The 26,091-nt window shown below is 42.8% G+C and overlaps 1 protein-coding gene across 1 annotated transcript in view; it reads right to left on the reverse strand.

Moving 5' to 3' along the window:
• hydin (HYDIN axonemal central pair apparatus protein) overlaps positions 1-26,091 on the reverse strand; it is a 1,560,590-nt gene that overhangs the window by 6,197 nt on the left and 1,528,302 nt on the right. The window contains exons 80-83 of the mRNA XM_069900939.1: positions 14,178-14,397; positions 5,717-5,929; positions 2,655-2,818; positions 1,999-2,149 (exon numbers count right to left, since the gene is read on the reverse strand). Of these exons, the coding sequence (XP_069757040.1) occupies positions 1,999-2,149; positions 2,655-2,818; positions 5,717-5,929; positions 14,178-14,397 (748 nt within the window). The remainder of the gene's footprint in view (positions 1-1,998; positions 2,150-2,654; positions 2,819-5,716; positions 5,930-14,177; positions 14,398-26,091) is intronic.

Below are 26,091 nucleotides of genomic sequence, written 5' to 3' on the forward strand. Positions count from 1 at the left end.
TCCGCTGTATTAGTCAAAAAAATATATTCCTGAATATTGGGAGAAATTCAGAATTCTGCAGAAGAGGACAAAAGGACTTATTAGGAAAGGTAAAAGAGATTGAGAGGAAGCTGGCAGGGAACATAAAAAATGACTGTAAAAGTCTTTGTAGATACGTTAAGAGAAAGTGGTTGGTTAAGACAAATGTGGGTCCATTGCAGACAGAAATGGGTGTGTTTATCATAGTGATAATTTTTCAAACCTCCTTAGATACTGGATTAGTTCCTGAGGATTGGAAGGTGGCCAATGTAACCCCACTCTTTAAGAAGGGAGGGAGAGAAACTACAGACCAGTTAGCCTGACATCGGTCATAGGGAAGGTGCTAGAATCAGTTATTAAGGATGCAATCACAGTACATTTGGAGAGTAGTGGTATCATCAGATAGAGTCAGCATGGTTTTGTGAAGGGGAAATCATGTCTGACGAATCTAATAGAGTTTTTTGAGGATGTAACCAGTAGAGTGGATGGGGGAGAACCAGTGGATGTGGTATATCTGGACTTTAGTAAGGCATTTGATAAGGTTCCGCACAGAAGACTAGTGTACAAATTGAAAAGCATGGTATAGGAGGTATGGTATTAAGGTGGACAGAGAATTGGTTGATGGACAAGAAGCAAAGAGTAGGTATAAATGGGTTATTTTCAGAATGGCAGTCAGTTACTAGTGGGGTACCGCAGGGCTCCATGCTGAGGCCATTGTTGTTTACAATATATATCAACGACATAGATGTGGGAATAGATAGCAATATTTCAAAATCTGTAGATGACACAAAGTTGGATAGTGGGGTTGGCTGTGTTGAGGATGCTAGGAGGATGCAGAGTGATTTGGACAAGTTAGGCGAGTGGGCCAGGATGTGGTTATCCTGCTAGGTTATCCACTTTGGAGGCAAGAACAGGAACGAGGATTATTATCTAAATCTGTTCGGGAAAAGGGGTGTTGTCGTGCATCAGTCATTGAAAGTGGGCATGTAGGTGCAGCAGGTGGCAAGGAAGGCGAATGCTATGTTGGCATTCATAGCAAGAGGATTTGAGTACAGGAGTACAGAGATCCTTCTACAGTTGTACAGGGCCTTGGTGAGACCACATCTGGAGTACTGCATGCAGTTTTGGTCTCCTTATCTGAGGAAGGACATTCTCACCATGGAGGGGGTTCAGAGAATAAACTGATACCAGGGATGGAAGCACTTGCATATGAAGAAAGGTTGGATAGACTAGGCTTATATTCTCTGGAATTTAGAAGACTGAGTGGGGGGGGGGGGGGTGGGATCTTATAGAAACATTTAAAATTCTTAAATTTTAATCTTAGACGGACTAGATGCAGGTAGGTTGTTTCCAATGCTGGGAAAAACCAGAACCAGGGGTCACAGTTTAAAGATAAGGGGGAAATTTTTTATGACTGAGATGAAAAATTTCTTCTCTCAGAGGGTGGTAGATTTGTGGAATTATTTGCCACAGGAACTAGTTAAGGCTGGTTCCTTGTCAATATTTAAGAGTAGGTTAGATTTGGCCCTTGTGGCAAAGGGGATCAAGGGGTATGAGGAGAAGGAAGGAATCGGGTACTGATCAGCCATGATCACATTGAATGGTGGTGTAGGCTTGAAGGGTCAAATGGCCTACTCCTGTACCTACTTTTCTATGTTTCTATGTCCTTGGAACCCTGCTCTTTTATAAATCACATAGAGGGTTAGGTCAGTTATTTGTCAGATGACATGAAGACTACAGTTGTTGTGGATAGTGCAGAAGGCTGTCGGAGGTGACAACAGGCTAGAGACAGGATGCAGAGTTGGGTAGAGAAGTGGTAGATGGAGTTCAATCTGGATAAGTGTGAAGTGATGCACTTTGGAGGTCAAACATGAAGGTGGAGTACCTGGTCAATGGCAGGGTTCTCAGAATTGTGGAGGAACAGTGCAATCAATTTTCTCCTGCCAGCTGCATTTCACTGTGTGTCGGAGACTCACTCACCTTCATTGAGATGTTGGCCTCTCGGTAACTGAAGAAGGTGAGTCTGTAATCCCGCTTGGAGGATCCAGGAACATCAACGTAGTCCAGGCCTTTCAGTGTGGTGGTGCCGTCCAGCTGTTCCGGCTTGAGCAAGTCTATGATGGCCCGGAACCTGTTCCACACATCACAGCACTGAGTAATTCAGCTCAGAAATGCCCTTTAACCCTCACAAAGATGCATTTCTCACCTGAAAATTTCATTTCCCTCCAAATTTGACTATACTGCCAACTTGGATAGTACATGGATGGGATGGGTATGGAGGGCTGGGTACAGGTCAATGCGGCTAGATAGAATTATAGTTTAGCATGGACCAGATAGGGCTGAGCCTGTTTCTGTGCTGTGGTGTTGTATGGTTCTACTGGACATCCTCCAATGGAGGCAAGGTTGGAGAGCACTCGAGTTCAGCCACAGCACCTGACAGGTGTGCCAGTCAGACAAGGCCCTGCATGGTTAGAGGAGCACATCTCCAGTTTGATCCAGGTGTTGGTGCTTCACAGAATGAGGTCTTTATCCCTTTGATTCAGGTCTATGCAGGGAGCTGCTGAGACCTTCAGCTCAATCGGGGACTATATCCCATTCCCCATTGCAGCTCCACCCAGGCTGACGTTTGTTCCTACCGTTGAGGGCTATGCAGCCAGTTACTGACAGAGAACGTCACCGTATGCGAGGTCTTGCATGGCACCTCCCGAGTGATGACGGCAATGGCCTTCGGGGGTTCAGCATTTCCCTGCAACAAGTAGAGTAGTCCTGCACCATCTGGAAGGGGGAAGAAGACTAAGCCCTGGGGGACAGAGACAGCTCAAATCAGTATTGGGCTGAGACGCATGCTGCTCAGACTCCTCCACTCAGACATGAGCAAGGGGTTGATAGAACATAGATCAGAGAATATTCCAGCACAGTACAGACCCTTCCGCCCACAATGTTGTGACAACCCATATCAAGTCAAGTTTATTGTCATCTGATTGTACAAGTACAACCCATGAAATAGTGTTCTCTGATCCTCAGTGCAAAACACAAAGCCAGGTGTAACACACGCTCAGACAACCAATCAGGACAAGTATTCATATATGGAAATAAATAAATAGATTGGTTTGAATACAAGAGTTAGTGCAAGCCTCCTTCACAACAATCTAATCCTCCCTATCACTCCCATGACCCTCTGAATTTTTTACAGCTATTTGCCTATCTAAGATTTTTTTGAATGTGACTGTACCAGCCTCCATCACCATCCCCGACAAGGCATTTCAGGCACTGCCATTGTGTGAAGCAGGCGGATAATTATCAGTGATGGCCCTTGCAGGAAGAGGCACCACTGGGCACGGCCAATCCTGGAAACGATGAGGTTACCAGTGGAAATAGTCCGCATATAAAAGCAGCAATGAGAAACTGGAGGATTTTTTCCTTGGGGCCACAATAAAGAAATATTGTCCAGCATCTTAAAGTTATAGCATCAGCAGTGGGCACGTTCAACTGGCGAAAGCAGCATCCATGGGGAGGGAAGCAGAGCTAATGTTTCAGGCCCGCGGCCTTCTATCATGTTGGAAAATATTGGAGTAACTTTGGCATCTGACATGTTTGAATTAAATGTGCCCTTGGAATTCACTTCTTTAACCTTGACTCAGTCTAATCCATTTCAACTACTTTGCCTCATTGCAGGAAGGATGTAGATGCTTTGAAATGGTTTCAGAAGTGGTTTATCAGGGTGTTGTCTGGAATGGAGAACATGTCTTATGGAACAAGGTTATGGAGCAATGGCCTTTTCCTTTGGAGTAAATGAAGATGAGAGGTGACTTAATAGAGGTATGTACAGTAAAACCCCTGGAATTTGGCACCTATGGGGATTGCTAGATGCCGGATAACATATTTTCTATTTACATGAACTTACTCTTACAATGCCCACAAAAGCATATCTGCTACCTCACTGTGGTGCGCTATCAAAGAGAAGCAAACACACAAAACACAAAGTCTGTTAAACAGGCTTTATTCGACATAAACTTCCACTGAGCTAACTGTGAGGAATGCTGTTGCAAGATCTGAGACTGTCTTCAAAGGGCCGGCTCTGGCTTATATCCCGGAGATACATTGACAGCTGACCGGGTGGGACTTGATCTATTTAGGTCAGCTGATTGACAGCCGGCCAGGTGTCGTCTTGTCCCCGTGCTCTTCTGCAAGTACAGAGGTTACCCCTAAAGTAGGCCGGTAGTGTACCACCACACTCACAATCCGTTGATTTCTGCTCACCAGACAATATCCAGAGACCATGACGAATGTTGAATCTGCTCAGCCAGCCATTTGATAAAGAATACTGTGCCTCAACATTCATCTTCTCATGGGCCCCCTTTCCTTTTTCTTGCAACATGGTTCCTGATATGCAAACCCCTTCTGACCTTTTCAAGCTAAACCATTCAAAAAGAGCCTGGTCAAAGAAGTCCATCTTAGAATGATGAAGAGTGTGATGTCGTTCAACACTTTTATTGGTGTCGGACTTCGCATAAAATATTTTCTGAGACTGGACCTTAATGATGGGCCAGCATTAAATTCCTCCATGAGCACTGTACAACTTCCACTTTTTGTCCATCTTCTGCTTAAGGGTAAAAGCATTACACTTTACACCTGCCTGATTATTTTTCTTATGGTATATGGTATTGGTGGGGGAGGGGGGAATTTGTCCAAAATAACGTCCTGCAAAACAAAATATCTGTTTGTTTATGTTGGCCACAAGCAGGAACTGCCTGGAGCACAAGTGGTGTATTGGCAAACTAACAGTGAGGTGAGCCAATTTTAAACTTTCGTATCTTTCACCTATTCCTTTATTCTTATTTATTTTAATTTATTTTATTTTCCTTGATTATTTTTTCTGGTTTCTTGAGGCTGCAGGTTGCTTAAATTTCAGGTACCAGGAGCTTCACTGTATAATTATGAAGAGCTTTGATAGGGTGGACAGCCAGTACGTTTTTCTCCGGTGGACAATAGCAAATACCAGAGGACATATGTTTAAGATGAATGGAAGAAAGTTTAGGGGAGATGTCAAAGGTAAGTATTTTACTCAGAGAGTGGTGGGTTCCTGGAAAACATTGTCAGGGAGGCTGGTACAATAGGGATATTAACGATAGATAGGCACAGAGATGTATGAGCATTCGTGGGTGTGAGGGAGGGAAGGATTAGATTGCTGTGGATTTGACACAACATTATGGGCGGAAGAGCCTGTACTGTGCAGCATTTTCTCTTCATTTGCTTTCTCACATTAGTCTCATATTCTTGTGTATAAAGAAGGACATTGGAGTTATTCCGTCATTCTCCGCCCACCTACGTTAGGGTAATTTACATAAAATAAATCACAACTAAAAACATTTAACTCCTACAGAAGTAAATCTTCAACTCAAAGACACCTCAACTGTTTTTCTTCCCACTGATACAGGCCAACCAGCCAAACGTTTGTAGCATTTTCTGTTTGTAATTGTACAGCAGTCAATGATCCAACTATCAAATGGGATGTGGTAGGAAACTGGAGTTCTTGGGGAAACCCAAGCATTACAGTGAGAAGGTGCAAACTCCACACAGACAGTAAATTTAAAATTTAAAAATAACTCCCAAACTATCATTTAAGCAGGGACAGAATACAAAGTGCTGCTGTGTCACTATTTCACTGTTCAGACATCTGTGCCATTGGACATTTTACCTGATGTTTCTTGCCATCGACCGTCATTCTTAATGGACTGTATGTAATCTCATATGGCTGGCTCTGCTGATGAGGTTGCACGGTTATATTTTTTGGTCCTGTCCAATGTTCCCCTTCAATTATGGGCCACAGGTTCCAGATCTGGTTGGTACGGTTTGTCAGTTGAATGGCATGGGTCTGTTTCGTCCGAACATGGCAACTGAAACTCACTACCTGTGGGAAGGGTGAGAAAGTCATGCATTATTTACATTGCATGTGGAACTCACACAACTACAGTAAAACGTCTTTCAGGTATAAAGCCAGCACCTTTTTCCTATGGCGACAAGAGCAAACACCAGAGGATATCGATTTAAGGTGAGTGGAGAAAGGTTTATGGAAGGTGTCAGAGGTAAGCTTTACACAGTACAATGGGTGCCTGGAATTCATTGCTGGGGTTGGTGATGGAGACTGGAATATAGAGATATCCAAAAGACTCTTAGAAAGGCACATGGGGATGTAAGAAATAGAGACTGTTATTGATGTGAGGTAGGGATGGGTCAGATTGTTGTGTATTATTCAGTACTTTTGGTTTTGGTTACACAGTATTTTGCTTTTAAGCATCAGAAATCCATCCTATTACAAACTGAAATGGAAACTCACAGGAGCAAAGAATCATCCTTCTCTTGTCTCACCCACATTGCTTGATCCTTGTTGCCTGAGGTAAGTCAAAAGATGATGATAATTGGGTACAATATTGATCTATCAGTGGCCCCTTGTCTGGGGGATGCTAGAGCAGTTTATTGGTTAGATTTCACATGACCTTGTCTGAAGACCCATGGGTGTTACAGTAAGTGCTGATCTTTTCCATAGCTTGTCACTCCAGGGTCTCAGTGTGTTTAAACACTGTCATGAATCAGAGACAAGAAGGTGTGTGCTAGTGGAACTCCCCCAGGACATATTGCAGTAAAACATTGACTGATGAATAGTTCACTGTGAAAAGCATCAGTATAGTCACAGTCAGACTGGCTCTTCTGCCCAATCTGCCAAAATATCCCACCCACGCTCATTCTACATGTTTGCATTTGGCCCATATCTCTCTAAACCCATCCTTTCCATGGAGCTGTCCAAATGTTTCTTAAAAGTTCCAATATTTCCTGCCTCAACCACTTCCCCTGGCAGCCTGTTCCTGTGTAAAGCTTTAAGGTACATTGTTGGCCAAACACAGGCAGGTGGGTTAGTAAGGATAGGGCATTTTGGTCAGCATGTGTAAGTAGGCTCTCTCTCTCTCTCTCTCTCTCTCTCTCTCTCTCTCTCTCTCTCCTCTTTTCCCATCCCTCTCCTATTTGGCTGGGCTTCACCAAGCTCACTGTTCTCAGAGGGGCAGGGAGTTGGGCCAAAGACCACCCCAGTGATGGAATTCCTGGCTGCAAAGCTCCATGGTACCAATGGCACCAATAGGTCAATGGCATCTATGGATCCATATCCCAACAGGAATCTAAAGCAATGTCTTTCCTGGACTCCTTTGCTCCAGGAATTGGGCAGTCACCAGGTATCAGCTGTGGGTAACACAAGGTAACTTGTATGGCAGGGATCGGTGCTACACACTGTATCCTGCTGGGACACTGTGCAGGGTCCAGGGACACCACTGAGAACCGAAGCCACTTCCCAGCCTTTGTGCAAAAGGGGCCAACTATCTCGTTCAACAGCAGCAGAATCCCAACTGGAATTAAGATAGGCTTTAGAAAGTCCTGAAGAAGCCTCACAATAGAGCTCTCACACTGCCATGATCAATTGATTCAATGTAATTCTGCAACAGTGCTCTTCCCCACCTACCTGTACGGCTGTATGAATGCTGACCTGCTAGACCACCCACCTCACCATACCATAAACCTGAACTGCCTCCAAAGTCTGCATCTTTTACTGTCTTCCCCAGACCACTGGGCACAGGCCACAAAGCAGGTAAGGGCAAAGCAAAAGTGAAAGAAAAAAAGTTTATTCATCCTTGTGGAAAGTCCTGGGTCACGTTGACATTGGGTCTGGTTTCCCTGGTGCATTGGAGAGATTTACAAAATTACGATGGGGAAAGTAGACACAGTCTTTTTCCCAGAGAAAGCGATTCTAAAACTAGATTTAAAGTGGGTCTGAGGGCAGGGTTTCTCAGACAGTGGTGGGTGTATGGAATGAGCTGCCAGACAACCTGGAGAGGTGGGTCAGTGTGGACACATTGGCCAATCAGCCTATTCCATGTTTGTCTATGATTAGAAAATGGGCTTCCTCCCTATAACAAAGGGCATTAAACTTGGCTAAATTAGCTGAAAGTAATACCATTTAAAATAAAGTGAAAATGAAACCAAAACACTCACTTTTCAGTGCACTGGAGACACACGAGAGACTGCAGACGGAAAGAGTGGTCGACATTTTGGGTCAGAACCCTTGGTTCCATCCCAAATCATCAACCACTCTTTACCTTCCACGGATTATCTCCTCCAACATGGTGCTCCCAGCAGTATTCCAACTGGAACTGAGATAGTCTTAAAGACAGTTCCTTCCTTGCAGCCATCAGGCACCTAAACAAACCTCGTGGTCAGATTGACCAGCACCATGAACCCTTGCTGCCCTTGCACTAAACTGTGCTCTTCCCCTCCTGTCCTGTATGAATGCTGACATGCTAGACTGCCCGTATCACCGTATCAGGCACAATTGGACCATTAACTTGAACTACCTCCAAGATTCGCATCATTTTATTGCCTTCTCCAAACGCCTGGGGACTGGCCACAGAGCAAAAGAAGAAAAGTCCATAATGTCTACTGCTCAATCCACTGAGTTCCTCTACCAGGTTGTGTGTTGCATTTTTCAGTGCTGTTGAGTGAGCTCACTAAAATGCTCGATGTGTTGTAAAGCACCCAGCTCCTGAACTCGGTACTTTATGGAATTACCCTGGACTCAGTTGTGAGCATGGGAGACAGCCAAATCTGCAGCACATTCCATGCCACTGGTGCAATCTCATCCAGAGGCTTTGTTACTCCAGGATTATGTAGGAGGATGTTTCTGATCATCCATGTGAGCAATTTCAGACATGGGAATCATCTCCTAACCACCTACATCCAGGGGAAATACAACAGTGGACATGGCCTTGCTTAGGTTCATGGTGCTGGTCAATCTGACCATGAGACATCTTATACTTGGTTCCATTGGACCAGCACGTCATTGCTTTCTAATGGAAATATCAACCGGGAACATGAACCATGACTGATTTCCCCAACAAAACCAACTCAGTGTGAACAAATCACTCAGATAGAAAGGGGCACACGATTTTTGAGTGAATTTGGTACATCCCAAGGCATCATGTGGAAAGCTGTGAACACAGCTTAGATAACCATACAAACCTCACCCTCTGCTCTACTGATATCATCTCTGCTTTGAAAAACAGCTAGCATATTATGAGACTCATCCCCAACCCACAAAAAGAACAATACAGTGCAGTAAGTCTAACCTATTCCATCATAATCTAACTCTTCCCTTTCTCGCACCCATAACTTTTCTTATATCCATGTGCATTTCAAAGAGTCTTTTGAAAGTCCCTGTTGTACCAGCCTCCACCACCACCCACTGCATGCATTCCAGGTACCCAACACCCTCTGGGTAAAAAATCTACCTCTGACGTCTCCCCTAAACGTTCTTCCACTCACTTAAACAAATGTTCCTTGGTATTAGCCTTGCCACCCTGGGAAAAATATGTTGCTGTCCTTCCTTACTTTTATACACTTGCTAAGAAGATTCAAAGAAGATTATCTAAGAATATTTGTGAATATGAAACAACACAGCAGCTATTCAAGGACAGGTAATTTCCCTGTGTCAGTCTGTAACTCCATGCACTGTACCATTGGTTATTAATGTACCATGTCCAGGTTGCACTTCCACGCACTCTACTGGGTGTTTATTACTGTACCATGTCCAGGTTACATCTACGCGCACTGTACCGGGGGTTTATTACTCTACCGTGTCCAGGTAACATCTCCACGCATTGTACCGGGTGTTTATTACTGTACCATGTCCAGGTTACAACTCCGCGCACTGTACTGTGTGTTTATTACTGTACCATGTCCAGGTTGCATCTCCACGCACTGTACCGGTTGTTTATTACTGTACCATGTCCAAGTTAAAATTCTATGCAGTGTTCTGGGTGTTTATTACTGTACCATGTCCAGGTTGCATCTCCACGCACTGTACCGGGTGTTTATTACTGTACCATGTCCAGGTTACAACTCCGCGCACTGTACTGTGTGTTTATTACTGTACCATGTCCAGGTTGCATCTCCACGCACTGTACCGGTTGTTTATTACTGTACCATGTCCAAGTCTACTGGTCTGGCAAGCCTTCGGATGAACGACGCCTATCTGGTGTAGGCTTCATGGTCAAGAGCTTCATTGCCTCCAAACTCGAAAACCTTCCGACAGGCCTCTCGGACCGAATCATGTCCATGCGACTCCCACTTCAAAACAAGCGTCACATCACCCTCATCAGTGTCTATGCTCCAACCCTCCAGGCGGAACCAGCAGAAAAGAACAAGTTCTACACCGACCTGCGCAACCTCATCCAACGTACCCCTACAGCCGACAAGGTTGTCATCCTGGGCGACTTCAACGCTCGTGTCGGCAAAGACTCAGAAACCTGGCCAGGAATCCTGGGCAAGCATGGCGTCGGCAAGTGCAACGACAATGGGCGCCTCCTGTTGGAGCTCTGCGCAGAACAGCGGCTTGTCATTACAAACACCCTTTTTCAGCAGAGGGACAGCCTTAAGACCACCTGGATGCATCCCCGATCCAAACACTGGCACCTCCTGGACTACATCCTGGTGCGAGAAAGTGACAAACAAGATGTGCTCCACACCAGGGTCATGCCTAGCGCGGAATGCCACACTGACCACCGGCTGGTTCGCTGCAAGCTCAACCTTCACTTCAAGCCAAAGCCCAGGAACAATAAAGCCCCCAGAAAGAGGTTCAATGTTGGAAAACTGCAGTCAGACGAAGCGAGAGGAAACTTCCAGGCAAACCTCAAAGCAAAGCTCGACGTTGCAACCCGCCTCACGGACCCGTCCCCTGAAACCCTCTGGGATCAGTTGAAGACTACCATACTGCAATCCACTGAAGAGGTACTGGGCTTCTCCTCCAGGAAAAACAAGGACTGGTTTGACGAAAACAGCCAGGAAATCCAGGAGCTGCTGGCAAAGAAGCGAGCTGCCCACCAGGCTCACCTTACAAAGCCGTCCTGTCCAGAGAAGAAACAAGCCTTCCGTCGCGCATGCAGCCATCTTCAGCGCAAACTCCGGGAGATCCAAAATGAGTGGTGGACTAGCCTCGCCAAACGAACACAGCTCAGCGCGGACATTGGCGACTTCAGGGGTTTCTACGAGGCTCTAAAGGCTGTGTACGGCCCCTCACCCCAAGTCCAAAGCCCGCTGCGCAGCTCAGACGGCAAAGTCCTCCTCAGCGACAAGATCTCCATCCTCAACCGATGGTCAGAACACTTCCAATCTCTTTTCAGTACCAACCGCTCAGTCCAAGATTCCGCCCTGCTCCAGCTCCCTCAACAGCCCCTAAGGCTAGAGCTGGATGAGGTTCCCACCCTGGATGAGACATATAAGGCAATCGAACAACTGAAAAGTGGCAAAGCAGCAGGTATGGATGGAATCCCCCCAGAAGTCTGGAAGGCTGGCGGCAAAACTCTGCATGCCAAACTACATGAGTTTTTCAAGCTTTGTTGGGACCAAGGTAAACTGCCTCAGGATCTTCGTGATGCCACCATCATCACCCTGTACAAAAACAAAGGCGAGAAATCAGACTGCTCAAACTACAGGGGAATCACGTTGCTCTCCATTGCAGGCAAAATCTTCGCTAGGATTCTACTAAATAGAATAATACCTAGTGTCGCTGAGAATATTCTCCCAGAATCACAGTGCGGCTTTCGCGCTAACAGAGGAACCACTGACATGGTCTTTGCCCTCAGACAGCTCCAAGAAAAGTGTAGAGAACAAAACAAAGGACTCTACATCACCTTTGTTGACCTCACCAAAGCCTTCGACACCGTGAGCAGGAAAGGGCTTTGGCAAATACTAGAGCGCATCGGATGTCCCCCAAAGTTCCTCAACATGATTATCCAACTGCACGAAAACCAACAAGGTCGGGTCAGATACAGCAATGAGCTCTCTGAACCCTTCTCCATTAACAATGGCGTGAAGCAAGGCTGTTTTCTCGCACCAACCCTCTTTTCAATCTTCTTCAGCATGATGCTGAACCAAGCCATGAAAGACCCCAACAATGAAGACGCTGTTTACATCCGGTACCGCACGGATGGCAGTCTCTTCAATCTGAGGCGCCTGCAAGCTCACACCAAGACACAAGAGAAACTTGTCCGTGAACTACTCTTTGCAGATGATGCCGCTTTAGTTGCCCATTCAGAGCCAGCTCTTCAGCGCTTGACGTCCTGCTTTGCGGAAACTGCCAAAATGTTTGGCCTGGAAGTCAGCCTGAAGAAAACTGAGGTCCTCCATCAGCCAGCTCCCCACCATGACTACCAGCCCCCCCACATCTCCATCGGGCACACAAAACTCAAAACGGTCAACCAGTTTACCTATCTCGGCTGCACCATTTCATCAGATGCAAGGATCGACAATGAGATAGACAACAGACTCGCCAAGGCAAATAGCGCCTTTGGAAGACTACACAAAAGAGTCTGGAAAAACAACCAACTGAAAAACCTCACAAAGATAAGCGTATACAGAGCCGTTGTCATACCCACACTCCTGTTCGGCTCCGAATCATGGGTCCTCTACCGGCACCACCTACGGCTCCTAGAACGCTTCCACCAGCGTTGTCTCCGCTCCATCCTCAACATCCATTGGAGCGCTCACACCCCTAACGTCGAGGTACTCGAGATGGCAGAGGTCGACAGCATCGAGTCCACGCTGCTGAAGATCCAGCTGCGCTGGATGGGTCACGTCTCCAGAATGGAGGACCATCGCCTTCCCAAGATTGTATTATATGGCGAGCTCTCCACTGGCCACCGTGACAGAGGTGCACCAAAGAAAAGGTACAAGGACTGCCTAAAGAAATCTCTTGGTGCCTGCCACATTGACCACCGCCAGTGGGCTGATAACGCCTCAAACCGTGCATCTTGGCGCCTCACAGTTTGGCGGGCAGCAGCCTCCTTTGAAGAAGACCGCAGAGCCCACCTCACTGACAAAAGGCAAAGGAGGAAAAACCCAACACCCAACCCCAACCAACCAATTTTCCCTTGCAACCGCTGCAATCGTGTCTGCCTGTCCCGCATCGGACTGGTCAGCCACAAACGAGCCTGCAGCTGACGTGGACTTTTTACCCCCTCCATAAATCTTCGTCCGCGAAGCCAAGCCAAAGAAGAAAAGAAGAAGAGAAGAATGTCCAAGTTAAAATTCCATGCAGTGTTCCGGGTGTTTATTACTGTACCATGTCCAGGTTGCATCTCCACGCACTGTACCGGGTGTTTATTACTGTACCATGTCCAGGTTACACTTCCACGCAGTGTACAGGGAGTTTATTACTGTACCATGTCCAGGTTACAACTCCACGCATTGTACCGGGTGTTTATTACTGTTCCATGTCCAGGTTACAATTCCACGCACTGTACCGTGTGTTTATTACTGTACCATGTCCAGGTTGCATCTCCACGCACTGTACCGGATGTTTATTACTGTACCATGTCCAGGTTGCAACTCCATGCACTGTACCAGGTGTTTATTACTGTACCATGTCCAGGTTGCATCTCCACGCCCACCTCACTGACAAAAGGCAAAGGAGGAAAAACCCAACACCCAACCCCAACCAACCAATTTTCCCCTGCAACCGCTGCAATCGTGTCTGCCTGTCCCGCATCGGACTTGTCAGCCACAAACGAGCCTGCAGCTGACGTGGACTTTTTACCCCCTCCATAAATCTTCGTCCGCGAAGCCAAGCCAAAGAAAGAAGATGTCCAGGTTGCATCTCCACGCACTGTACCGGGTGTTTATTACTGCACCATGTCTAGGTTACAACTCCACGCACTGTAACATATGTTTATTACTGAAGTATGTATAAGTTGATTAGTTGGACTGTTTGCAAAATATACCTGTCAAGTTTTAATTTTTCACAGTGTAACAGTATGGTAACAGGCCTTCTGACCCACGAGCCTGTTCTGCCAAATACATCCACGTGACGAACACCGTTTATGTTTGAAAAGTGGGAGAAAACTGGAGCAGCAGAGGAAACCTACGAGGTTACGGGGAGAACATACAAACTCCTTACAGACAGTGGTGGATTCGAACCCAGGTCGCTGGCTCTGTAATGGTGCTGCACTGAACGCTATGTCAAGATGTGACAAGAATCGTGAACTTGTAAAGAACCTCTGAAGACTAGAAGTGATTCTGATATGACTGCCACAACCTGTTTTTGAGGAAAATGTTTCTACCTCTTTCATGGCTGATGCTGGTGCACACGAGCCGGTCAGGTGGATCTGGAGAGATTTGCCTTCCTCAATGAAGCAATTCAGGTTTTGCACACGGATGTCGGCGCTTACTGTGGTGGGCTGGAACATCACCTCCAATGACACTTCCATTCCTGGGGAGAGGTAACCCTCCGCTGGGGTGATCGAAAAGTGTGGCTTACATTTTTCAATCTCCCACTTGAAGCTGCATTGGGAAGAGTTTGGAGAATAAGATTTAATTCCTGCTGATTTGCCGAAGGAAAATAACATACAACTCAAAACTTTAACTGCAGTGCAGATTGAACAATGGGCCATAGGAGAGATGGCTTAATAATAATGATCCTCAGTTTATATCCATACACTTTGTACAATATATTCACTATAGTTCTTACTTGCTACAGCTGATTGGGTACTTCATAAAAGGAAATCAACTGCTCAAACAACTAAAAACCAGCTACAATACTGTACTTTTACAAAAGTATGCTTGCTTTAATGGATAAGTTTTGAGATGGAGAGGGCAAATTGTTCTGTAATTGTCTGACATTCTCATCAAGGGGCCCGGTCTTCTTCCCATGGAAGAATTTAAGCCTTTACTTTAAAGATCATTAATGGCAGGCAGCGTTAATGCTGTTGCACAGAACACAACTCACTTTAGGTAAACTGCATTATATGAAATGTTCTTTCCATTTCATCCCAACAGAGCACCTTAGCTGCTAAAAAAAATAAGTACCCCCAATAAATTGGCCGCTCAATCCTACCTGCCATTCACAATGATTGTGGCTGATCTATTCTGGCTCAGTTCCTTTACTGTGCCAGTTCCTCAGTGTCTGCAACTCCTCGATCATTCAAAAATTAATTTGCTTCCTATTTAAGACCATTAGACCAAAAGACATAGGAGCAGAAATCGGCCATTCAGCCCATCGAGTTTTCCCCACCATTTCATCATGAGTTGATCCATTTTCCCACTCAACCCCACTGTCCGGTTTTCTCCCCAAAACCTTTGATGCCTTGCTAATCAAAAACCTATCAATCTCTGCCTGAACTCAGCAGGCCAGGCAGCACCTGTAGAGAGAGAAAAAGAGTTCATGTTTTAGGTCAGCGAGTCCTGAACAAGGGTCTTCAACTGTCTATGCTTCTCTTTCTAAAGATGCTGCCTGACCTGATGAGTGGTTCCAGCATTTGCTGGTTTTATTTTGCATTTCTACCATTTAGTGCAGTCTGCCAATGAGTGCTGACATTCCAAAATTCAGAGGGAAAGTCCACTAGTGACAAGCAAGAGGCTGAACTCTGGGGTAATAAATGGATAACTGAGGCAAGCACGGATAAGGCATTCAGTCTGGTCAATTTTCCAAAGTCACTGCTCTGTTCAATGCCAGTTTTACCATTAACATTTGGGTCAACCATTTGTGTGTTTGGTCTATATCCCTCGACAACTTCCCTATTGATGTATTTGTCCAAATCTCTTTTCGATGATGTATCTGCGCCCCCTCCACCACCTCTTTTGGCTTTGATTCAAACACCCAATATCCTCGGTATGCAAAGCCCACCCAATAGATCCCTGTTAAATCTAGATAAAAGAGATAAAATGCAAGCAGGCTTTCTCCACTGAGATGAGGAGAGACAAGAACTAGAGGACATGGAGTAGGTTGAAATGTGAAATGTTTCGTGGAAATATGAGGGTTTTTTTTTCTTCCTGTAGAAGTGTGTGACTGGAAGACTGATGGAAGTGTTGAATGAGCTGCCAGCTGAAGTGGTGAATGCGGTTTCAATTTTAGCACTGAAGAAATATTTGGATAGGTACATGGACGGGAGGGATAGGGAGGACTAGGTCCGGGTGCAGGTCAATGGGGCGAGGCAAAAGAAACATTTGGCATGTACTAAATGTGCAAACTGTTTTGTGCTGAACTGTTCCTTGACACCCTGGTTCTAATTAGTTGGATTTAACTCTTTAGACTCCATGTCCCTGTTTTCTGGGATTACCATGAAGAACATTTCCATAGTGTCCCGGTTTTCCGGGACTGGTTTTATTCCCAAACTCCAGATGGTTCATACTGGTGTTTGTACTGTATTAACATGGCTCCTAGAACGCTTCCACCAGCGTTGTCTCCGCTCCATCCTCAACATCCATTGGAGCGCTTACATCCCTAACGTCGAAGTACTCGAGATGGCAGAGGTCAACAGCATCGAGTCCACGCTGCTGAAGATCCAGCTGCGCTGGATGGGTCACGTCTCCAGAATGGAGGACCATCGCCTTCCCAAGATCGTGTTATATGGCGAGCTCTCCACTGGCCACCGTGACAGAGGTGCACCAAAGAAAAGGTACAAGGACTGCCTAAAGAAATCTCTTGGTGCCTGCCACATTGACCACCGCCAGTGGGCTGATAACGCCTCAAACCGTGCATCTTGGCGCCTCACAGTTTGGCGGGCAGCAACCTCCTTTGAAGAAGACCGCAGAGCCCACCTCACTGACAAAAGGCAAAGGAGGAAAAACCCAACACCCAACCCCAACCAACCAATTTTCCCCTGCAACCGCTGCAATCGTGTCTGCCTGTCCCGCATCGGACTTGTCAGCCACAAACGAGCCTGCAGCTGACGTGGACTTTTTACCCCCTCCATAAATCTTCGTCCGCGAAGCCAAGCCAAAGAACATGGGTAAACATGGACCAAGTCTGGAAAGTTTAAACATGGCCAGAGTCCAAAGGAGTAACATCCCACCAGTGTAATATAGCAAACATGGCTACCACAGACTCTGAGTCCTGCACATGGTTCTGGTCTACTTACTTTTTAAAAAAACTTTATTTATTCATTCAAAAAACAATTAGTACATAACATATACAACAATTAACCCTAAACATGAACATTAATTTTTATATATAGAAAAAAAAGAAAAAAAAGAAAAAAAAAAGAAAAGAAAAGAACCCCCCCCCCACCCTTCAGCCTAAGGAGAACCATAAAGAAAGAAAAAAATATATATTTTTTTAAATTAAGCATACATATTAAGATCTGATCAATTTAAATTGAAATGTAAATATTCTGAATATAACAACCACTTATTAATAAAAAAAACTATAATTATCACGTGAAACATATGTAATTTTTTCCATTATTAAACAATATTTCATCTCATTATGCCATCTATTAATATCAATCATATTTGTATCTTTCTACGTACTAGCAATACATTTTTTTCGCTACAGATGAAGCTAAATATACAAAAGCAAGTTGTAACTTAACTAATCCCAAACTTTTCAAAGGTTGCAAACTACCCAATAAAAACACTGTTGGATCTAAAAGTATTTTAATCTTATACAAGTATTCTAAAAACAATTGAATTTTCTTCCAAAAAGATTGTACATGATCAAACAGCATGAAAAAAAGTTTCAACAAAATTACCACATCTAAAACACAAATCTGATTCACGAAAACCATACTTTTTAAAAAATTTTCAGGTGTTAAGTATAACTGCAGAAAAAAATTATAGTTAATCATTGCATAACGTGCATTTATCAATCTAGTTACACTATCATAACAAATATCTAACCAATCATCCTCGGAAAAATAAAACCAATGTCCGCTTCCCATTTATGTTTAGACCTATCCCAACCTTTTTTTTAATCCATACCATCCTGTAATATTTGTTACATAGATGAAATATAACCCTTCTCTGGTACCTTCATAAGAAAAATCTCAAATTTAGTCATTTCAGGTAAAATCATATCTCTACCAAATGTATGTTTTACCGAAGATCGAATTTGGTAATAGAGAAACAAAGAATTCTTATCAATAACAAAACTGTCCCTCATCTGATTAAAAGATAAAAAATTACCCTCTTTAAAACAATCTCCCAAATTCTTCATACCTTTAAATCACCAATGCAATAAACTTCGATTATGTATTGAAAAAGAAATGTTGATTATTATACAACGGACTCAAAGCCGATAAATCAGCCCTAGAGCCTATCATTTTATTTTTCTTAATCCATAGCTTCATTAAATGTTTTAGTATAGGCACATTATATTGCTGTAACATATTTATATTCCATCTAAACAAAAATTGATGTATTTCAAATTCAGAAATATTTGCCATCTCAATTTTGGCCCAACTTGGAGGACATTCCAAATCCATCAATGAACTAATAAATTTAAGTTGGGATGCTTCATAATCATTTTGAAAATGTGGTAAACGTAATCCCCCTAACTCATATTTCCAAGTTAATTTATTCAAAGCTACTCTCGAAAATTTACCTCTCCATAAAAATTCCCTAACCATTTTATTCAAATCTCGAAAAAAAATATTATCAAGTAAATACGGAATAGATTGAAACAAATATTGCATACATGGAAAAATATTAATCTTAATTGTATTTATCCTACCCAATAAATTAATAGGTAAATCTTTCCATTTAATCAAATCAGTTTTAATTTTTTTTATTAATGGAACATAATTTAATTTATATAACAATTGATAATCAACATTCAGAAATATACCCAAATATTTAATTCAATCAGTCCATTTCAAATTAATAATATTCTTATAAACTGAATAGTCTCCTTCACTTACCAGTAATATTTCACTTTTTTCCCCAATTAACTTTATATCCAGAAAGACATCCATATTGTATTAAACACTCCTTCAAGTGCAAAAGTGACTGAGCTGGATTTGTTAAATCAGCAAATAAATTAATTTTATACTCCTCATCTAAAACTTTCATACCTTGTATCTGTGTATTTTGTCTTATCAGCTGTGCTAAAGGTTCAATCGCTAACGCAAACAAAGCTGGTGATAAAGGACAACCTTGACAAGTTGATCGAGTCAATTGAAAAGGTTCTGAAATCAAGCCATTCGTCAATACTCTAGCTACCAGTTTACTATATAAAGCCTCAGTCCAACCAATAAAAAAAGGACCAAACTTAAATTTCTCCAGAACTTTAAACAAAAAATTCCACTCAACTCTATCAAATGCTTTTTGTGCATCTAAAGATATCACCATCGGGTGATCTGAAGATTGTTGAAATCTATTAATCAAACTAATCATGTGCAAAATATTATCTGAACATATCTATTCTTTATAAAACCTGTTTGATCCATATGAATCACCTTAGGTAAAAATTTAGCCAATCTATTTGCTAATATTTTAGCTATTATTTTATAATCTACATTTAACAACAAAATTGGTCTATATGAAGATACTTTCAAAGGATCTCTATCTTTCTTTGGGATTACTGTAATTAAAGCATCAGAACAAGACTCAGGTAATTCATAATGTTCTCCAACTTGATGTAATACATCCCCAAACATTGTAGAGGAATCATCATAAAAGATTTTATAAAATTCAACCGAAAATCCATCATCACCAGGCGATTTACCGTTCGGCATTTCCATCATAGCCATTTTAATTTCTGAATCAGTAAACTCCTGTATATCTGCATCCTCTAATATCGGTAAATTCAACTGGGATAGAAAAAGATCAATCAATCCAATTTCTTGTTTTTGTTCAGATGTATATAACTTTTTATAAAATGAACAAAATTCATCATTCATCTCACGAGGTTTATGTAATAAGAGAATTTTGTCTAACAACATTAATAGTCCTCGAGACCTGTTCATTCTTTAATTGCCATGCCAATACCTTATGTGCTTTCTCTCCCCATTCATAATACCATTGTTTAGTCCTATTAATCACACATTCAAATTGATAAGATTGCAAAGTATTATATTCCAATTTCAACCTAGATAATTCTATTTTCTGATCTTCAGTAGCATCTTTCTGAAATTTCTTTTTTAACTCAGCAATCTGTTTCTCTAAATCAAGACTCTGATTTAATCGATTCTTTTTTATTTTAGAAGTATAACTAATTATTTATCCTCTCAAATAAGCTGTGATAGCATCCCATAATTTTCAAAAAAATTAATTTGTTTTTAAAAAAAATCAATAAATTCCGTATTTTTTAACAACAATATTAAATCTCCAATGATAAGCCACTTGAATTTTCTCAGAAGTTGCATATATAAAATATAACAAAGAATGATCTGAAATCACCCTATTTTTATATTCCGCTTGTTGTATCTTCCCTTGTAAATGTGCCAATACTAAAAAAAAGTCAATCCTTGAAAATGATTCATGTCTAAATGAATAAAAGGAAAAATCTTTATCTGTCGGATTAAGATGACTCCAAATATCTACTAAATTAAAATCTTTCATCAACGCTTGAACCTGAACTGCCATCTTAGATTTCTTAACTTTCTTCATAGATTTATCCAATAAAGGTTCCAAAACACAATTAAAACCACCACCAACTAAAATATTATCATTAGCCTGACCCAAATATAAAAATGCATCTGAAATAAATATTTCATCATCTACATTTGGGGCATAAATATTAAGTAAAGTCCAAAATTCACTAAAAATCTTACAATTCAAGAATACATCCTGCCTTTTCCTCCATTGATTGTAATTCAAAAGATAATTTTTTATGTATCAAAATTGCTACACCTTTAGCTCTAGAATTAAATGAAGTAGAATATACATGCCCAACCCAGTCCCTCTTTAATTTCATAATTTCCTTCAGATTCAAATGTGTTTCTTATTAAAAAGCAACATCAATTTTCATTTTCTTAATATATGCCAAGACTTGCTTATGCTTGATTGGACTGTTTAAACCTCAAACATTAAAAGTAGCAAATCTACTATCTACTATCTTCTTTCTTTCTTCTTCTTTGGCTTGGCTTCGCGGATGAAGATTTATGGAGGGGGTAAAAAGTCCACGTCAGCTGCAGGCTCGTTTGTGGCTGACAAGTCCGATGCGGGACAGGCAGACACGATTGCAGCGGTTGCAGGGGAAAATTGGTTGGTTGGGGTTGGGTGTTGGGTTTTTCCTCCTTTGCCTTTTGTCAGTGAGGTGGGCTCTGCGGTCTTCTTCAAAGGAGGTTGCTGCCCGCCAAACTGTGAGGCGCCAAGATGCACGGTTTGAGGCGTTATCAGCCCACTGGCGGTGGTCAATGTGGCCGGCACCAAGAGATTTCTTTAGGCAGTCCTTGTACCTTTTCTTTGGTGCACCTCTGTCACGGTGGCCAGTGGAGAGCTCGCCATATAACACGATCTTGGGAAGGCGATGGTCCTCCATTCTGGAGACGTGACCCATCCAGCGCAGCTGGATCTTCAGCAGCGTGGACTCGATGCTGTCGACCTCTGCCATCTTGAGTACTTCGACGTTAGGGATGTAAGCGCTCCAATGGATGTTGAGGATGGAGCGGAGACAACGCTGGTGGAAGCGTTCTAGGAGCCGTAGGTGGTGCTATCTACTATTGTTACTAAATACCAATAATATCTTTATATGAAAACTCAAATAGGCCCTCCAATAGGAGAAAAAAAATCACAAATTAAAAGCTAACTAAAATGAAAATAAAAAAAATTCCCCCCACAAAAAAAACTACCAAAAGGTAGTAATCCCGAAACAAAAATTGGGTGTGGGTCAGTCACCAGTGGCTGATGACTAGTAAAGAACTTAGAGAAAATCTCTCCCTCCCCAGCCAAACAATGAATAACATCAAAATATCATAATAACAAAAAAAAGTAGAATAAGAATAAGAAAATTCTTCTATTCATCCAAGAGATTCCAGTCTCGGAGATCCCATTTCAGAAAAAGTTGGACTCATATATATGTAATATTACTAATTTTACTGATTTTTATATTAAATTTGAGTTAAATACATGTTTTATTTTGACTCCGTTTGTTAAATATATGCATTTAAGTTTGATTTAAATATGTTTTTAAGTGTGATATCTTAGTATTAATTACTTTTCTTTTTGTTAGCATTTTAATCTGTTATGTTTTTGTTTTTTTTGTAAGTGGTTTTTTTTCTTACATATATTACTAACTTTATTAATTCTTCACTCTTTATTTTTATTTTGGTGGGGGGAAGGGGGGTTATAGTTTATTTAGATTACTGATACTGTATTGTAATTTCATTATCTTATTCTTAATTTTTTTTAATGTAATCTTATATCTTATTCATGTTATAAAATCTTAAATAAAGTTTTTAAAAAAAAGAAACCACTTGCTGTTTACAGTCCAAAAAAGCAGACTGAAATTTTTAAAAATCTTTAACTGTATTCAATTCTGAACTTATATTAGCATTCATTTGAACCATCTCATTCATTAAAGGTTGAATGACAGCATTTAACTGCATATATTGTAACTCAGAAAAGCTCAGCCCTGCTTATCTGACGTAGTGGCAGAACTAGGTAACTGCAGCTCCTGCTGCAACTCAATGAAAGGCATTTCAAAAGTTTTACTGCGGGTCTGGACTCCCAGCGACGGCACCCCGACTTCCTCAGGGGGTCGCCGCTGTTCTCCCCCCGCAGCTCATTGTTTTTTTCGCAAAATCACGGAGGAAATCAATATCTTCAGGTTGAAATGCTTCCTGATGCATTTCAAACAATGGAGTTGTCTTCCTGCATGCTCCCTGCGTTAAAATTGAAAGGCTTCCAGAATCAGGATCCACTTCTTGGGAACACGCACCTTCCTCCAGAGAACGGGTAATTCCAGCGCCATCCTTCACTTGGTGAGTAGAAGACATTTTTTTTTCTGTTCCCACAGGCAGTCTTTGTGGTTTAGACACTGAAGAAATTAAACCTGAAGCTGTATCAAGTCGTTTAGGCCCCAAATCTTCAGCACTTCGAAAATGTAACTTCTTCTGCACTTGAGGTTTAATCTTTTTTACCATTAATGACCATAATAGTTCCTCAATACTTTAAACTAAAATTTAAAAAGTTTAAACTTGAAAACAAAGGATTAAAAAATGGGTACTTAAAAGCCTGGCCAGAGAGGTCGAGATTACACGTCTAGACTCTACGCCATCTTTCCACGCCCCCTGGTCTACTTACTTAAGGGGAGACATACTGGTGTTGGAGGTTGTGCAGAGGAGGTTCACCAGGCTGATTTCAGGCAAGAAGGGGTTGGGCTATGAGGAGTGATTGAGTTGTCAGGAACTGTACTCACTGGAATTCAGAAGAATGAGAGGGGATCTTATAGAAACATATAAAATTATGAAAGGCATAGATAAGTTAGAGGTAGGCAAATTGTACCCATTGGTTGGGGAGACCATAACAAGGGGATATAGACTCAATATCCAGAGTAGTAGATTTAGGGAAGAGATGAGGAGAAACTGCTTTTCCCAGAAGGTTGTGAATTTGTGGAATTTTCTTCCCATTGAATCAGTGGAGGTGACCTCAGTAACTATATTTGGGACAAGGTTAGATAGATCGTTGCATAGTAGGGGAATTAAGGGACATGGGGAAAAGGTAGGTAGATGGAGATGAGCCATGATCTCATTGAATGATGGAGCAGGCTTGATGGGTCAGATAGCCAACTCCTACTCTTCTGTTCTTATGCACTGAGATCTAGATCCTGCAAGGTCTGAGGAACAGCTGCTGCCCTGTAAACTGGAGAAAACTGCTCTGCCATGCAGAGTAATCCTAAAGAATATTTAACACCCATCTGAGAGTGAAGACAAGGCTTGATTCAGTTTTTGATGTTTGTGTCTGGAAAACACACGTGACATATTGGGATACAAAGATTTAGAGGGACCAGCATCAGAAGAATTGATGGAGATTTCCATCAGTTATGAAATTGTATCAAGTAAATAGATAACATTGAAAGTCAAAAAATTCCCAGGGCCTGATAGTCTGAATCCCAGAGGATACATGACTGATTATTTTCCAACCTTAGTGGATCAATTCTCTTAGTGACACCACCTTTTTAGAAAGGAGGAAAGAGAGACAGACCAGTAAGTCTGAATTCAGATGTGGGGAAAATGTTGGAGTCATTTGTTAAAGAGTAAGTGTGCATTTGGAGAGGAGAGACAGGATCAGTCCAAGTCAGCAAGGATTTCGAAAAGGGAAATCATGTTTGATAAATTATCTGGAATGTTTTGACGACGTAACGTATATAGTGGGTGAGGTGAATATAGACTTTCAAAAAGCTTTTTCTGCACAGGCGATTGATGTGTAATATTAGACAACATGGTATGTGCTGATGTGGATAAAGGACTGGTTAGCAGATTGGTACGGTGATAAATGGACCCATTTCAGTGCAGGGTTCAGTGCTGGGACCACAGCTATTTACAATATATATTGATGATCGAGATGGAGTTGGATGCAACAAGTTTGCAGATGAGACTGAGGTGGGAGGCAGTGTGTGATTGAGGAAGATACCAAAAGGCTGCCGGATGTCTTGGACAGGTGAGGAAGATGGGCAACTGTATGGAAGACCCAGTAAAATCCAGATAAATAGGAGATCTTCCACGTTGGTGGCAGTAACAGGAAGGCAGAATATTGTCTGAGAGGTGACAAGTGGTGAACATGGGGAGGTGCAATGAAACATGGGTGTAGTGATGAACAGGCAATGAAGGCAGAAATGCAGGTGCCTCAGGCGGTAAAGGTTGCAAAACAGCTGCATCAGACAGTGAATGTTGAAATGCAGGTGCATCAGGTGGTGAAGATTGGAATGCAGATGCATCAGGCAGTGAAGGTTGTAATGCAGTTGCCTCAGATAGTGAAGGTTGGAATGCAGGTGCATCAGGCGGTGAAGTTTGGAATGCAGGTGCATCAGGCAGTGAAGGTTGGAATGCAGGTGGCTGAGGCGATGATGGTTGGAATGCAGGTGCATCAGGCAGTGAATGCTGGAATGTAGATGTAGCAGGCAGTGAAGGTTGGAATGCAGGTGCATCAGGTGGTAATGGTTGGAATGTCGTTTGTTACCTGAGGTGGTGAAGGTTGGATGCAGGAGTCTCAGGCAGTGAAGGATGGAATACAAGTGCCCCAGATGGTGAAGGTTGGAATGCAGGTGCATTAGGCAGTGAAGGTTGGAATGCAGGTGAATCAGGCAGTGGTGGTTGGAATGCAGGTGCATCAGGTGGTGATATTTGGAATGCAGTTGCCTCAGGCGGTGAATAATGGATGCAGGAGCGTCAGTCAGTGAAGTTTGGAATGCAGGTGCATCAGTCAGTGAATGTTGGAATGCAAGTGACTCAGGTGGTGAAAGTTGGAATGCAAGTGCCCCAAGTGGTGAAGGTTGGAATGCAGGTGCATCACGCGGTGATGGTTGGAATGCAGGTGCATCAGGCAGTGAATGTTGGAATGCAGGTGTATCAGGTTGCGAAGTTTGGAATGCAGGTATATCAGGCGGTGAAGGTTAGAATGCAGGTGCCTCAGGTGGAGAAGGTTGGAATGCAGGTGCATAAGGATGTGAAGGTTGAAGTGCAGGTGAATCAGTCAGTGAAGGTTGGAATGCAGGTGCATCAGGCGGTGAAGGTTGGAATGCAGGTGCATCAGGCTGCGAAGGTTGGAATGCAGGTGCATCAGCCCGTGAAGGTTGGAATGCAGGTGCATCAGGTGCTAAAGCTTGCAATGCTGGAGCATGAAGTGGAGAAGGTTGGAATGAAGGTACATAGGGCGATGAAGGTTGGAATGCAGGTACATCAGGTGGTGAAGTTTGGAATGCAGGTGCATCAGGTGGTAATGGATGGAATGCTGTTGCCAGAGGTGGTGAAGTTTGGATGCAGGAGACTTAGGCAGTGAAGGGTGGAATGCAGGTGCATCAGGCAGTGAATGTCGGAGTGCAGGTGCATCAGGCAGTGAAGATGGAATGCAGGTGTATCAGATGGTGAAGGTTAGAATGCAGGTACATCAGGCTGTGAAGTTTGGAATGCAGGTGCATCAGTCAGTAAACGTTGGAATGCAGGTGCATCAGGCCGTGAAGTTTGGAATGCAGGTATACCAGGCGGTGAAGGTTAGACTGCAGGTGCCTCAGGTGGAGAAGGTTGGAATGCAGGTGCATGAGGAGGTGAAGGTTGAAGTGCAGGTGAATCAGTCGGTGAAGGTTGGAATACACGAGCG

This window comes from Narcine bancroftii, chromosome 10 (assembly GCF_036971445.1).
Source record: "Narcine bancroftii isolate sNarBan1 chromosome 10, sNarBan1.hap1, whole genome shotgun sequence".
Lineage (NCBI taxonomy): Eukaryota > Metazoa > Chordata > Chondrichthyes > Torpediniformes > Narcinidae > Narcine > Narcine bancroftii.